Source organism: Engraulis encrasicolus, chromosome 1 (genome assembly GCF_034702125.1).
Source record: "Engraulis encrasicolus isolate BLACKSEA-1 chromosome 1, IST_EnEncr_1.0, whole genome shotgun sequence".
Classification (NCBI taxonomy): domain Eukaryota; kingdom Metazoa; phylum Chordata; class Actinopteri; order Clupeiformes; family Engraulidae; genus Engraulis; species Engraulis encrasicolus.
This window is the reverse complement of record NC_085857.1, coordinates 22097003-22111727: the sequence shown is the minus strand read 5'-3', so window position 1 is coordinate 22111727 and position 14725 is coordinate 22097003. Positions and strand designations below refer to the sequence as shown.

General features: G+C 43.6%; 1 protein-coding gene across 1 annotated transcript in view; it reads right to left on the bottom strand.

Annotated features, from left to right (window-relative positions):
• The window catches only part of zgc:92360 (uncharacterized protein LOC436988 homolog), a 54363-nt gene extending 40122 nt beyond the window's left edge, over nt 1–14241 (bottom strand). Inside the window, exons 1-3 of the mRNA XM_063198900.1 lie at nt 13838–14241; nt 4577–4707; nt 2855–2946 (exon numbers count right to left, since the gene is read on the bottom strand). Of these exons, the coding sequence (XP_063054970.1) occupies nt 2855–2946; nt 4577–4707; nt 13838–13925 (311 nt within the window). The 5' untranslated portion in view covers nt 13926–14241. The remainder of the gene's footprint in view (nt 1–2854; nt 2947–4576; nt 4708–13837) is intronic.
• Between the last annotated feature and the right edge of the window lie 484 nt (nt 14242–14725).

Below are 14725 nucleotides of genomic sequence, written 5' to 3'. Positions count from 1 at the left end.
ATGTCTATACAATGCTACACGGATACATTGACTTTCACTAGCTTAGCGACATCTTCCCTCTTTTAACTTGTCTTACAGCAAGACAACGCTTAAAATGAAAAATAAGACACTTTACCACCTTCATAAACCCCAGTCAACGATTTTAACTGTATTAAGCCCCAAAATAGTGGCATACCCCTTTAATATCTACAAGAGGGGGGTAAAATTGATGCAAACTGGACAGGATCAAGTATATTCCAAGAGTAGAATGCAAAATGCTGCATCAACATATTAGTCAGAGTTGCTGTTTTTTAAACTTTAACTTTAAGCGTAACAAAAGAATATCTAACAAAGACCACTGTGCTGCACCAGAGTTATTTTTACCCCCAGTCTTTTCCATACATAGACCATTCTGTGGTGCAGCACCACAAAATGAAAACTGAGCACCACAAATTGATCAACAGCCATACATACTATACGCATATGTCAGTGTGGGTATACAAAAATATTTTTTTTGGCCTGTAGCACAACAAAATGCGACTTGTCTGTGGGGAAACACAGACTCCTTTAAATCTGGTTCTGTTTCTGTAAATAAACTCTTATTATGGATGTTTTCATTAGCAGACGTGTCTTGGGGCCCTTGACTTTGTAATCTGACCTACATAGCTGAGGCGCTTCATCTGAGACATCTCTGTCTCTGTCTCTTTCTCTTGTCATGTTTCCAGACTATTTTTATCATTCATAGTCATACTGGAGGTATGTGCACAGACACATACATCCGGATGAGGATGTACACCTGACATGGGAGAGGAAGATTGCCCAAAGGGGAAACATCCATCTTACCACCCACTTCGCCTTGAGACTGGTTCGTCTAACATACGTCTAACATACGTCTAACATTCGTCTGTGCAGTCACATAAAAAGGAGTGAGATTAAGGGAGGCAGGAGAGATAGGGAGAGAGAGAGAGAGAGAGAGAGAGAGAGAGAGAGAGAGAGAGAGAGAGAGAGAGAGGGAGGATACAACTAAAAGAGGGGAGGTTGACTTAACGAGTCATTAGAATCAGACAGAGAATTAAAACAATAAAAGTAAAGAAAAATATAGACACAAGACAGCAGCCATGAAAAAATGAGTGACAGGAAATGAACAGAAAGGGGATATGAGTTTCACATCCCCTGACCGGTGGTGTTAAATTATGGCCAGAGGAGAAGTAAATACAAAAAAAACCCAAAAGTTTTATTTATCCAAATCCCTGCACACAGGACAAGGATATGGATGTTGTCCTGTATGTTGTTGTCACACGCATTGAGCTTCTTGGCAAGGTAGGACATACAGCAGTAAAATTGGCTGTTTGTCAGTCGGCAAGTGATATGCGTTCCATTGCTCGCCCCTAATGAAAAGAGAATTCTCCACAATGTACTATAGAGGGTTCACAGTAAATGTTGCAGTGTTAATTCAACACTTAGAGAGTTCATTTAAGTCCAAATGATGTCAAATAAACTCTCTAAGTGTTAAATGAGCACTGCAGAATTTACTGTGTTTGCTTCCTGCTGTAACCATGCATGCCTTTGCAAGTTCACCCAGGGGTCACAGAAAAAAAGGGTAATTTATATTTCCTTATTAAAGTCACAGGACACCGTGAGACACAGCAACCCTGTCTCTGGCCATGGTGTTGTCGTCAACAGCATGTCGAAATGTCTTTAGTTTGATAGGCATTGTTTGAACAAATGGAATAGCACTGGTCAGTGTGCTGCGCTCCATTGTGCTCTCTGACCATGACGTCAAGACAGTGTGTCGAAATGTCGTTCGAATGTGCATCTGATACTGCAGAACACAAGGATTGGTAGATCTCCATCTCAACAATACATTCATTCTTTGTTCTGCTCAGACATATAGTGCTATTCTTTGTGCATTATGGTATACACCAGGGGTATTCAATTAAATGTCAGCAAAGGGGACGAACTATATGTACCGTATGTATTATGGTTGCCGACTGTCAATGAAAAAAATACCGGACACTTCACTGAGGTGGGGGTCTGGGGCCCAGAAAGTTTTGCATTTCTTAGATGTTATTTCCTGCATTTTAACGTCCTGCGTCCTGTGTCGATACGGAACCCGTACTTTTATCTCTAAATTCCAAAAAACCATTCCGTATTTCAAGGGGTTTGTGGGGGGCCAGAGCATTGCTGTCCAAGGGCCACATCTGGCCCCAGGGCCGACATTTGAATAGCCCTGGTATACACAGTACGCTCTAAGTTGGAAGCTGGAACCAAAGATGCAATATGGCTTTGCATATATGGTCATATTTTGACCGCCACTGATTTAGCATCTACCATGCTTCATACCATGTGTGTGTCATCTGCTAACTGGCACTCTAATGCCTCCAAAATGGCACCAAATGGGCACAATGGTGTCCTCCATGAAAAAGTAGGACTAACTAACTATTGGACCCCCTGGAAAACAAGATGTGTCATCTCAAGGGGATATCCATAACAACATTTAAATTGCACTACAATATATCGTTGACATTAAATGCATAGCGTTCATTATGTCTTGAGGTTATCATTCACTATTCAAGTTATTTTGCTTCAGACATGTGAAAGTTATCTTGTACCTGACATGTTTCGACGGTGACACTTTCGTATTCATCAGAGGGTCACATGGATGTTGAGATGTGACATGCTGATGAAGACGAAGTTTTACCGTCAAAACATGTCAGGTAGAAGATAACCAACTTTTACATGTCTGAAACAAAAGAACTTGAATAGTGTATCGTTGACATCGTTTTCCCCCGCCTGTAATCCAGATTGCTTTTTAGGCTCTTTGGTTGGAACCCCTAAGACAAGTGCATATTGGGATTGCAATGTCGGGACTTACTGGCAGTCTTTGCGAGTGGGTTTGTAGTAGTAGACTGGCACGGCTGCTTCGTAGCGGGTCTTGGCCACCGCGTTTCCATTCTCTGCCATGAACTAAGAAAGGAAACACGACAGATGAGCAAAGTAAACGCATACACATGTAGTCAAAATATAGAGTAGACTAGACTAGAGTAGAGCTGTAACATTCTTGATCCTAAGGGGAAATTAAGGGCTTTAGCAGCCCAAATTATGCCCACAATAGCCCACAATAGAATGCCAATAATATACATGTAGCCCAATTTAAAGCTAATGATAGTATAATGTTAAGAAAGTTAATGTTGCAGGAACGTATGTATGTAAAAAAAAATGCACGCACACTTTACTGAAGATTTGATATAATAGTCAAATAAAACCATGATCAAATCTGAAGAGGCCCCAAGTTGAAGGTCCAATTACAGTACTTATACAGCATCTGCAGTCAACATTATTTTTGAAAGTTATTTGAAATTTTTTTGGTCAAAAACAGAAATAGCTATGCCTTGCTTTAACCCTCCTGTTATCCTCAGATTTAGGTTACATCCTTGGGGTCATTTTGACCCATGCCACTTAAATGTCTACAAAATGAGAAGAAGCAAAAAATGTTGCACCGGTTTATGTCTCAGATATTTACTGTTGCTCTGTTAGGGACATAAAAAGCCCTTTAGATAAGTCCTAGCACCCCCCCACACAGCCCACACACACAAAAAAACTAATCCACGACTAGGCGAAAATGTGCAACAACTGCCCAAAAGTTGCCTTGAATTAGTTTTGGCCCTCGTCCACATCAGACAGATTGTTAGTTATCAGAGCTCCAAATAAAGCGAAATGTTCATGTATTTTACATTGTCTAAACAGATTGGAACAACAGCATTAGCAAAATATGGTTGCTCCATTTATGTTTAATACACTTAAAACAATCTGGGATCAAATTGACCCCAAGGAACACAGATGTAACCAAAACGTGTACAGCACTTAGGGAAAACATTTTTGTGGAATTTTCATTTTTTTCACATTGACCCCATATATTTAGGAAAAGTCATCAAAGATGAAGCAAAAGAATTATGTACTTTGTGTATTTTTCAGTTGTTAAACATTGAATGGGGTCAAATAGACCCCAAGGATAACAGGAGGGTTAAATAAGTATTTCAATACAGTATGTATGTTATGCGCTATGGAACTACTTTTTAAAAGTGAGCTCTACAAGGCTACTAAGCAACACTGAGCATGGGACTCATGGGACTGTGCTGACTTTGAGCAATAGAAGAGCAACGGAATAGGAAAAATGGCTGGAAAAAAGCATTTTGTCACATCAAGCAATCCCATTCTGGGACAAGCTGAACATGACAGGCATCTACAGGATAGCTTTTTGCTACAAATCTTGTCAGACACGCACAGTCATGACATAGCAAAATTGTCCCTTCCTTCCAACATTGTGAGATGACTGAAGGGAAAAACCCTTTGGGAAGGTAGGAGCATTTCCAGAAACTTCTACCACGGTAAAAAAGGATTGCTAATTCAACACTGAGAGTGTAATCTGGGACCAAATACACTCTATACTCTTCAAGTGTTGAACTGACAAAGAATTTCTTTTTACGGTGATAGAAGTTTCTGGAAATTCACCAACCTGCATTTTTTTGTTTCACTGTGCAGTATGCAAGACAGCAGTTGTCATCGGATACCCGACTCACCTACTCAACTCACTCACCTCCACTTCGGAGTCCTCCCAGCGGGACAGTGTGAGGGACTTCACTTTCCCAATGTCCGGAATGTTCCGGTGGATTCCAGAACAGTCCAGGCAGATGAAGACACCCAAGGAACAAGAGCCCCATTCTGGACCTGAGTGTGGTGGAAAGAAAGAAAGAAAGAAAGAAAGAAAGAAAGAAAGAAAGAAAGAAAGAAAGAAAGAAAGAAAGAAAGACAGAAAGAAAGAAAGAAAGAAAGGCAGAAAGAAGGAAAGCAAGACAGAAAGAGAGAACGACAGAGAGTTTAGGACAGTTACTCTTAAAAATCATATCAATAACCACTGAAAAGTGTATAATACTTAAGCGTTCAGCTGGATCTTATGAGTCAAAATAAAGCGTTTCCCATAGGTTATTGTGACACAGCACAGGTGCAGCACTTCCTTAACGGACGAACCCGGACCTTCTGGGGTACCATATCGGCAGAGATATTCTATAGAGATATGCCAACATAATAGGTTTCTATGGGCACCTAATGTGACCAGGTTCCGGTCTAAAGGGGCGTGTCATAATGCTCCTACAATGAATAGAACATTCCTTAGGTCTGCCTAGGGGGAGGGGCAAAATAGAACCAGGAAACAATGGGCCAATGGAACCTCTCTCTCTCTACTCTCTCTGATATCGGTGTTCTGACTGCTACACCAAAGAGCCAGGCTCGTTGGCATGACATTGAGAGCGCACAGCACACACAACCCTAATGATGGCCACTCCATCACACTGCCTTCCCCTTCGGAAAGCGGACACGCATGTTTCACACACACACTGTCCCTCACACACCAACCACAATACCTCTCCCATTCCAGGATAACCAAGAACCCATGCTGGGGTCCCTTCCACCAGGGTAATCTATCCTAGGGTCCCTCGTATGGCTAAACACAGCTTGACCTTTGGTCACACCACTTCTGACACCATTAGTAGAGAGGGTGAGTTGAGTTGCCCAGCCAGGACTCGAACCCGAACCTTCTGATGTAGCATTACTGGGGCTCTGACTACTACACCAGAGAGCCAGGCTCGTTGCTGTGACAGTCAGAGAGTGCGCCCACAACCCTAGTGATGGCCACAGACACACACGCACTCAGCACACACACACACACACAAACCGTGCAATGTGTGTATCACTAGGGAAGAACGGAAAACCAAAAGTGATGCCATCATTGAATGATCATGACACCATCTATAGTGCGCCGCGTTTCACATCCCGTTTCCCTTTTTGTCGACTTCCACTCAGTGACATTACAGAATCAGGGTTGCCAGATGAGGCTGACGATTTCCTGTCCAAAAAATGCTGAAAACCCGCCTGAAAGCACTAAATCCCGCCCAATTCTATGGATTTCTATGGCAAAAAATTGGGTGTTTTTTTCTCCAAAATCCAATTTTACCAGCAGATGGCCATCCTGAGCAGCCCAATTGGGCGGGAAACCGTCCAATCTGGCAACACTGTACAGAATCTGCAATACATATAGTAACAGGAAGGGGATCTCTGTGGTCCATGAGAGCTGACCTTTTCACCTATGCAGTTGCAGCTCCAAGGGCACAGCAAAATGCACTGGGGTGCATTTCTCGAAACCAAATTTGCTGACTACATTAGCTACTTTGTCGTTTGCAATGCAATTTCCCATTGACAACTAAACAAGTTGCCAACTGGCTAACAACTACGCTTTCGAAAAACGCACCCCTGGGTTGTAAACTAACTCACTGAAGCTTTAAGATTTAATCCTTTCAAGCAGAGCATCTATTATGGCTTTTTGATACCAAAACCGGTGTTACTCTGTTAGTCTCTGTAATATAATATATCAAGGGCATGCAAAGGCACAGCAAAATAAATGGGCGTCAGGGGTATTATAGTAACGCCAGAGGGCAGGTCTAGACTGAGGCTTCCATCTGCCATTCGGCGTGATTGTAGTACTGAGCTTCGATTGGATCATCTGGCGATCGATCAAGTCCCATGAGTACTAGGTCGCAGTTCCTGCGATAGGGAACTAAAGGATTTCTAACTAATTCATGCAGACTTTTATAGCTTGTTGTTACCAAAATGGCGCACTTGTGTAAGTGCCCAGACATTTAGTGCGTAGGGCACACCGTGCACTGAGGTGGCTACGTTTACATGAAGTGGCTACCTTTACATGGGAGATTTAATTCGGAATTCACTTTAATTCTGAATATAGCTTAATTCTGCTTTGAAAACTTAATTTAAACACTTCACACTTCGGAATTAAATGAAAGATCAAAGGGAACTCGGCGCAATTATTCATTCTGAATTATTCATTCGGAATTAAAACGTCATGTAAACGTAGCAAGTGTCGAGGGAAAATGTTGACTTTCAGTGCACTGGATTTTGAGCATGAGCACCTTACGCATTTAAGCACAGTGTCAGAAGTGCACCATGTCAGACACTACACTTTTAGGACACTGTGAAATATATCAAAACAATTTTGCTATGATGGAGTTCAGTTAGGCCAACAGTTTAAAGCTATTCTATTCTATACTAGTCTATTTTTCTATTCTATTCTATTCTATTCTATTCTATTCTATTCTATTCCATGGTATACCCTTTGTGTTGGTGTTTATGTGTTGTTCATTTGTTGGTGTTTTGTTTGTGTGCCGCTGAGCGACCCGTTTGATTTGCACAGCCCCGCAAGCGCTTGCTGACAGCTGTGACAACAAACCACACGATTACTAAACTCGCCCACATACAGTTACTTCCACACAGCGGAGGCGGAAGGGGAAACTTTATGACCTCGTGTCGCCGTGTGTGTGTGTCCTCTTGCCTCTGCTCTGACCATAGGACACAGTGTGTGTGTGTGTGTGTGTGTGTGTGTGTGTGTGTGTGTGTGTGTGTGTGTGTGTGTGTGTGTGTGTGTGTGTGTGTGTGTGTGTGTGTGTGACTCAATCTATTTCTGTGTACATGGGTGTGTGTGTGTACTTGTGTGTGTGTGTGTGTGTGTCTGTAACTCACTCTCTTTCTCTGTGTGTGTGTGTGCGCGCGCGCGCGTGTGTGTGTGTGTGCGTGTGTGCGCGCACGCGCGCGCGTGTGTGTGTGTGTGTGTACTTGTGTGTGTGTGTGTGTGTGTGTGTGTGTGTCTGTAACTCACTCTCTTTCTCTCTGTGTGTGTGTGCGCGCGCGCGTGCGTGTGTGTGTGTGTGTGTGTGTGTGTGTGTGTGTGTGTGCGTGTGTGTGTGTGTGTGATGTGCTGCCTATCAGGTAATGAGGTGAGGAAAGAGGAGGACAGACATGCTATGACTTACAGCCCTCCTCAAGAGTTAACTTGTAGCCCTTTACGAAAAACACCAAGGTCAAAAACCCCTATTGGCTATAATGTCAAATGCCAATGTGCTTGTGTTGTTTCAGTAGTGTTAGTTAGTTAACAGAAGCATGACTTGACATTGACAGGCTTGACAGACTTGACCCACACAGTTAGGCGGGAGAGGGTATTGGATACAACAAGGTCACAGCCTATTGGTTATTATCAAGGGTGCCGACAGGGGGTGTACAGAGGGTACGATTGTCCCGGGCCCAGGGAGAGAGGGGGCCCATAATTAGTTCCTCATTACCTTGTATGTACTGGGTTGTGGGGCCCTTGCAGACTTTGTCCTGGGCCCAGCCAAAACTGTCAGCAGCCCTGGTTATTATCGTCACATGTTACATGGATTTGTGTTGTGTTAGCGTTGTTAGTTAATTAGCTGAAGCATACAGCGGTTGGACAATGAAACTGAAGCACCCGTCATTTCAGTGTGGTACGTTCCATGGCTAAATTGGACCAACTTGGTGGGTAAACGTCATTAATTGCACATTGCACCAGTTAGATCGGAGTGTAAAGATTCAATAAGCAGGGTAAGCTCAAAATATTGCTATGCACAAACATTATGGGTGACATATCAGAGGTCAAATGTCAGCATACCATTATGGACAAACCACATCCAACAAGATTAACTGTAGATGCAAGAGGAAGCTGTCTGAAAAAGATGTCCGGCTGCTAACCAGGACTGTATAAAAAAAATCAAACCACAGCTGCCCAAATCACGGCGGAATTAAATGTACACCTCAACTCTCCTCCTGTTTCCACAAGAACAGTCCATCGTCAATATTCACGGCCGGGCTGATATAGTCATACCTGTCTAAAACAGGTGTTTCCGTTTCGCTTTCGTTTTAACCCCTGTATCTTGACTGTCCTGCTCAGTAAACTGTGCAGTGTTGTTTCAACACACGTAGCATTCACACGGTTGGTCCAACTCTCCAAGTGTTGAATTAACAAACGTGCTGTGTTTTGGTTTAGGGGGGGTCGCCTTTATTTGAGACAGGACAGTGAGCGAGTGGGGAGAGAGAGACGGGAAAGGGCCGGCAAAGGACCCGGCAGGAAGCGAACCCAGGTCAGCCATGTAGGCCTATCAGTCGAGTGCCTTACCATTTGCGCCACGGTAGGGCCACAAATGCCCTGTGTGGGAGCGGGCATAGGACAAAACAAGGTTGCAAACCACTGGTCATAGTCACATGTTATGTAAATGGCTACGTGTTGTTTTAGCGTTCTAAGTTAATTGCATGTAAACTGAGGCATCTGCTTGACATGCAAATAAAACCATGAAGCACTTCTGCTCACAATGCGTAGGAGAGGGTCGTGTAGGGAAAAAGTACTCCAAATTGGAAAGAATCTGACTGGAGAGGAAATTTCCAGAAGAACTTGCGAACGCAAGACACCTATCTATAGTTGGTGTGGCGTGTTATGATGTCTGGTTTGATACGAGGTGGTCTTTGCTCTGTATGCTATATGTCTTTTACTCATCTTGTCTAAGTCCTGATAACACGGTGATGGCCGCTTTTGAGAGTGGTGATGATGTAACAACAGCGCTTGGGCCTATCTCATCTTTGTTACACCCTACCTACCATAAGATATCAAGGAAAAGAAGCCTAAAGGACAAAGTGGAATAGAATAAGTGGGTAGTCGTGGATAAGCAGTGGTTAGGGTGTCAGAATTGTAGCCCAAAGGTTGCCGGTTCGACTCCCGACCTGTCAGGTTGGTGGGGGGAGTAATTAACCAGTGCTCTCCCTCATCCTCCTCCATGACTGAGATACCCTGAGCATGGTGCCGTCCTGCCGCACTGCTCCCTTGGGGCGCCATTGAGCGCTGCCCCCTTGCACCGGTGAGGCATAAATGCAATTTTGATGTGTGGGGTGCTGTGTCACAATGACAAAGGGAGTTGGAGTTTCCCAGGTGGGCTTTCACTTCACCTAGCATAAGATATGAATGAAATGAAGCCTAAAGGACAAAGTGGAATACAATAAACTTAAAATACTCATTGTTCCCTTTAACTGCAGTGTGCAAGTAGTAGTAAAGGAGAGTAGTGGTAAATGCAGTTTGTTCTGCAGCAGCACAGCTGTTCTTTTGTGTCCACAATATTGCCTTATGCTGAGCGCCGCGATGTCATGAACTGCAGTACTTTGCACAGTGAAGTACATGTATGACATTTTTGTCAAAATTTGTCATTTATTGGACCATCCACTGTAGAAAATGTGTAACATGCTGCAGTAATACAGTAAAAAAACTGTGTTGACGGGCCTATTCACTTGGCTGGATACACTCAAATACATCATAACAACATTGTCAAGTCAAGTCAAGTCAAATCATTGCTGACAATGTAAGGCGTTTTAGGTAACAGAGGCTCTGTGTTAAAGGGACAGTTTGGTCAATTTCAACATGCAGTTGAAACATGCAATTTCAACATGCAGCTCACACTACCCTGGACTTGTCAGTGCCTGAGATTTTTTTTTCTTCTTCTTCAGCCGTTTCCGAGATCCTGGTCATTGTAATGGGGGCAGCTCTTTGTTTACATTTCAAAAAACATTTTTATTTATTCCCAAAAATATCCAAAAGGTTATAAAACATCAGCAGACAACTAGCAAACAGCAGTACCTTTTGGGAAAATATTTGGAGTTGGCCTATGTTTCATTTTTTAAAAATGTAAACAAACGCTGCCCCCATTAGAATTGCTCATATCTCGGAAAGGGCTGAGCCGAAAAATGTGGCATCACCAGGTACTGACAAGTCAAGGGTAGCGTGAGCAATACAACTGCATGTTGAAATTGACCAAACTGTGCCTTTAAGGGATTACGTTATTGCTTAAAATGTACTGTATATAGTAGCTGCATCCACACAGAATATGCAGATGTTTACCGACCACATGTATCCTGGCAATAGCGACAGTCTTATCTGTGTGTGTGTGTGTGTGTGTGTGTGTGTGTGTGTGTGTGTGTGTGTGTGTGTGTGTGTGTGTGTGTGTGTGTGTGTGTGTGTGTGAGTGAATGTGTGGTAAGACTATCCACAATACAAGCTCCAATGTTCAGCTGGACATCCAATGAGCACACAGTGTGCAATATCTTCCTTCTGTGACATGGTGCCATCCGACTTTATTCTTGAGTTTGATCATATTGAACCCATGCTATAGAACTCACCAAAGACTCTCATCTCAAGACAAGACCTCCATGTATATAGAGTGCGTCTTAATATGCGACATTGCCTCCTCCACTTGCCTCCTCCACTTGCTTCTCGTGATGATGACATCACTGACAACAGCATTATATTTCAATATCTTGCAAAAGCTCAATTGTAGAGTCTTTTTCTCTTTTGCAATTGGGATGGTGAATGAAAAACAGTCCCTCAAAAGTTGTTGTGGCTAGGCTGACAGCTGGGAAACTTTATCGTTTTCTCCACGGAGGAGGGGCCAGGAGGCGGGACGAGGAGACAAGCGCAAGTGGAGGAGGCAAGGTCGCATATTGAGATGCACTCAAGACCTCCATGTATATAGCCTTCTTATTCCCACATTCCTCCTCTCTCACCGCCCCGCCCTCAGGAATGCTGTCTGAAGGAGCTGCATTGTTTGCACAGGTCTGTCACACCCACCCGGGCAGGTAGCCGTATAACTGACACAAGCAGGGAACTTTGTCTGCCCTATGGTGCAAGAGTACAAAGTACTATCAGCGGACCACTATGCAGCATTACAGAACACAAACTAACCTATATTCAGAACTAATAAAATATTGAGTGAAATGATATGGTGATTAGCTTATTAACTTATATTTACTGTCCCTGTATCTAATACATGTTAATAATACAATACAAAGTTAATAACCCAAGTCTAATACAAAGTTAATAACCCAATACGTAATAAGCAAACTATGTGAAACTAGAAGCACTCAGAGAGCGCAGACCTCCGCCATGGAACCTGCTTGACCACCCTAAGTCTTTCTGCCTTCTTTTTGTGGAGTCCCCGCAATTCAATTTCTGGTCAGGGGCGTCTAGATATATAGGCCAGCAATGGTGATGAGTGTTTTAAAAAGTCCTGGTTCCAGTTCGTGATCCGGATCGGCACCAGAATTTAATCACTTGTTCCTTGGGTCATTACTAATAACTCCACAAAGTTTCGTCCAAATCCTTTGATTAGTTTTTGAGTTGCTGCTGACAAACAAACAAACAAACAAACAGACAGACAGACAGACAGACAGACAGACAGACAGACAAACCAACACGACCGAAAACATTACCTCCTTGGCGGAGGTAAGTATGTGATTGCACTGTACCACATATGGTTAGGGTTAGGACAGTGTAAGCAGGCTACATACACCAAACAGACACTGTAAAATGAAGTGTTCCCTCTTATTAAACCCAAGAGTGCCACCTGAGTGACATTGCGTTCTTATATCTCGGTGAGATACGCTAGCCTACCACAGGAATGTACAGCATGAAGTGTCCTATACCAACAGACGCATGGTTCACAGCATCTGTCAATACTGATAAGTGGCCTGTCATTTGCTGTCATCCAATCCTGCCAGCGCATTCTCCAATCGGCTGTGTACCTCCTGTCATCCAGGGGAAAAAATAAAGGGCGCGCTCGCGCACACACGCGCTATACAAGCGAGATTACATGGATAGCTAAAAATGTGCCAATGGCGCTTTCCCCTGGGTCACATCGTCCCTGTAAATGGCCTCTTTCTGTGGTTTACGTGAAGGATATAGTAGTAGGCTATGTAATCATAAACGCGTCGCTGTGGTGAAATAATGTGCCGGGCGACATTAGAAAACAATCACTCAAAAGTCATTATTTCCTGTTTGCAACACTATGACTCATATCTTTCGCGTCTCCTTCATAATCCATCAAGGACAGCTGGAGTGAAAACATACTGCTATTATAAAACATTGTTTAATCGCGAGAGCGTGTGTAGATTAAGATGTATGCCACCCAATGAATATGGCTGGCGTGAGAGCGATTTGTTTTTTAGTTGCATTTTTTATTTGCCAGCCTCGTCTTCTAGTAATCAGAATGTTTAATTTCGCTGAGGCTCTTTGACAAATAGGCCTAGCCTATCACAGGCAACGGAACGTAATCCTCTGGCAACGCACGTATTAATTCAATTATGTTAATTGCCCCGTTGTGTTCCAGGTTAATGATATGTCAAAATCACTTTTGACAATTTTACACGCGCTTTAGAAGGATCTCGAGATGTGACACATTAAGAGTAATAATGATTATGGGTGGGATTCATCTAATCGCCATATGTTCAAACTCGTACCTAATGACCTTGAATGAATTATTATGAGAGATAGATGGGTGGCTGGGTTGCTCACACGTAGCCTACACATTACGCATTGTCAGCATCCATTTCCGAGAACCTGTTTGTACTCGTCCAGGGCACTTGAAAGGAAAACAATTTCTACTCGCACAAGAGAGAAAAAACAGGGAGAGATTAGGCTACGTGGTGGAGACACACCCCTCGAGTTGTAATTTTTCGGGATGCTGCCTTTGCCTCTCCTGACATGTCAGTACTTGCCATAATCTGCATCTCTCCACTGACATGCCATTCTTGGCCCTTTTCAGCTTGTGCGCTCAATTCGGGAAGTTTGTATGTGCGCACAAAAAAACTATTTTGATACTGATGTCTAAATACTATATAGGCCTACTGTTGCTTAATGGATGGCACAGAGCCAAAGACGGTGCGTTATAGGTTAATCGTTACATCAACAGCAGCATCTGCCACGGACCACGGAGGTCGTGCAAGGTTAGATGTGTAAAACATCACGAGAGAGAGAGAGAGAGAGAGAGAGAGAGAGAGAGAGAGAGAGAGAGAGAGAGAGAGAGAGAGAGACTCACTCACTGATATCATTAATGTACAGACTTTGCCATAATCTCTTCGTCAATTTGCCATAGCCATAGGCAGCATTGTAATGTCTTCTCCTCACCTGGAGCACCGCAGTCGGCGCAGGCCTGGTTCCCTGGCTTCTGAAGAAGCTCTCGGAGCGCGCGGATGGCCCTCTCGTTGGCAGACATCTCTCGAGCCCTTTAGCAGGTCTCTAGTTTATCCCGTGGAGTCAGGCGGTCCAGCGAGGGCTGGAATTCCTTCACCATACGCCAGAGTCCACAAATTCCAGGTAGCTGCGTACTACAACGGGACAGCAACTCCTCGCAGTAGAAAAGTAGGAACAGTTCTCCAAATCTCGTTAGTGACTGTTGTGTCTCCTCACTCCTCACAAAAAGTATTTGGAATGCATCAAGTTTCAGTTTCAGAACTTCAGGAGACGTTCTTGTTCCATAGCACGAGCCGTCCCAGACTCTCTCAGTCTCCAAGAAAAAAGGGCGTGTTGCATGGTGGATAAACATTCGGAAGTGAGCGGTTTGGTTTTGTTCAAACTTGCTGTTCCGCAATAAGTATGTAGACAGGTTGCGCGTGCACCCAGAGCGCCACCGCCGTAGCAGAAGTGGAAACTACACTTGCTGCTATATACGGGGAACTAACATGCACATTGTGGTGAGTCACTGTCTCTGGTATGAGTTGTGGCGCATGATAGGAAGTAAATTATATGTTTTCATGGGATGGGAGTTTTTTTCTCCACGAGACAAAGCAATGGAGTTTAATTCAGCCCCATGACTGACAGAAAAATAGATTCTGATTGAAAAGCACACTTCTCTCCAGGTGGAAGTTCACTCTGTTCGCCGGTAGGTGGCAGCAAAGTAAGGCAGACAGTCGGCGTAAGGTGACCCAAGCTTTTGTTGGTTAGGGAGGATTTGAAACTCTGTTTCACTCACTGAGCATAGTAACAAATGATGTACTGACATGCAGAGGTGTCAAA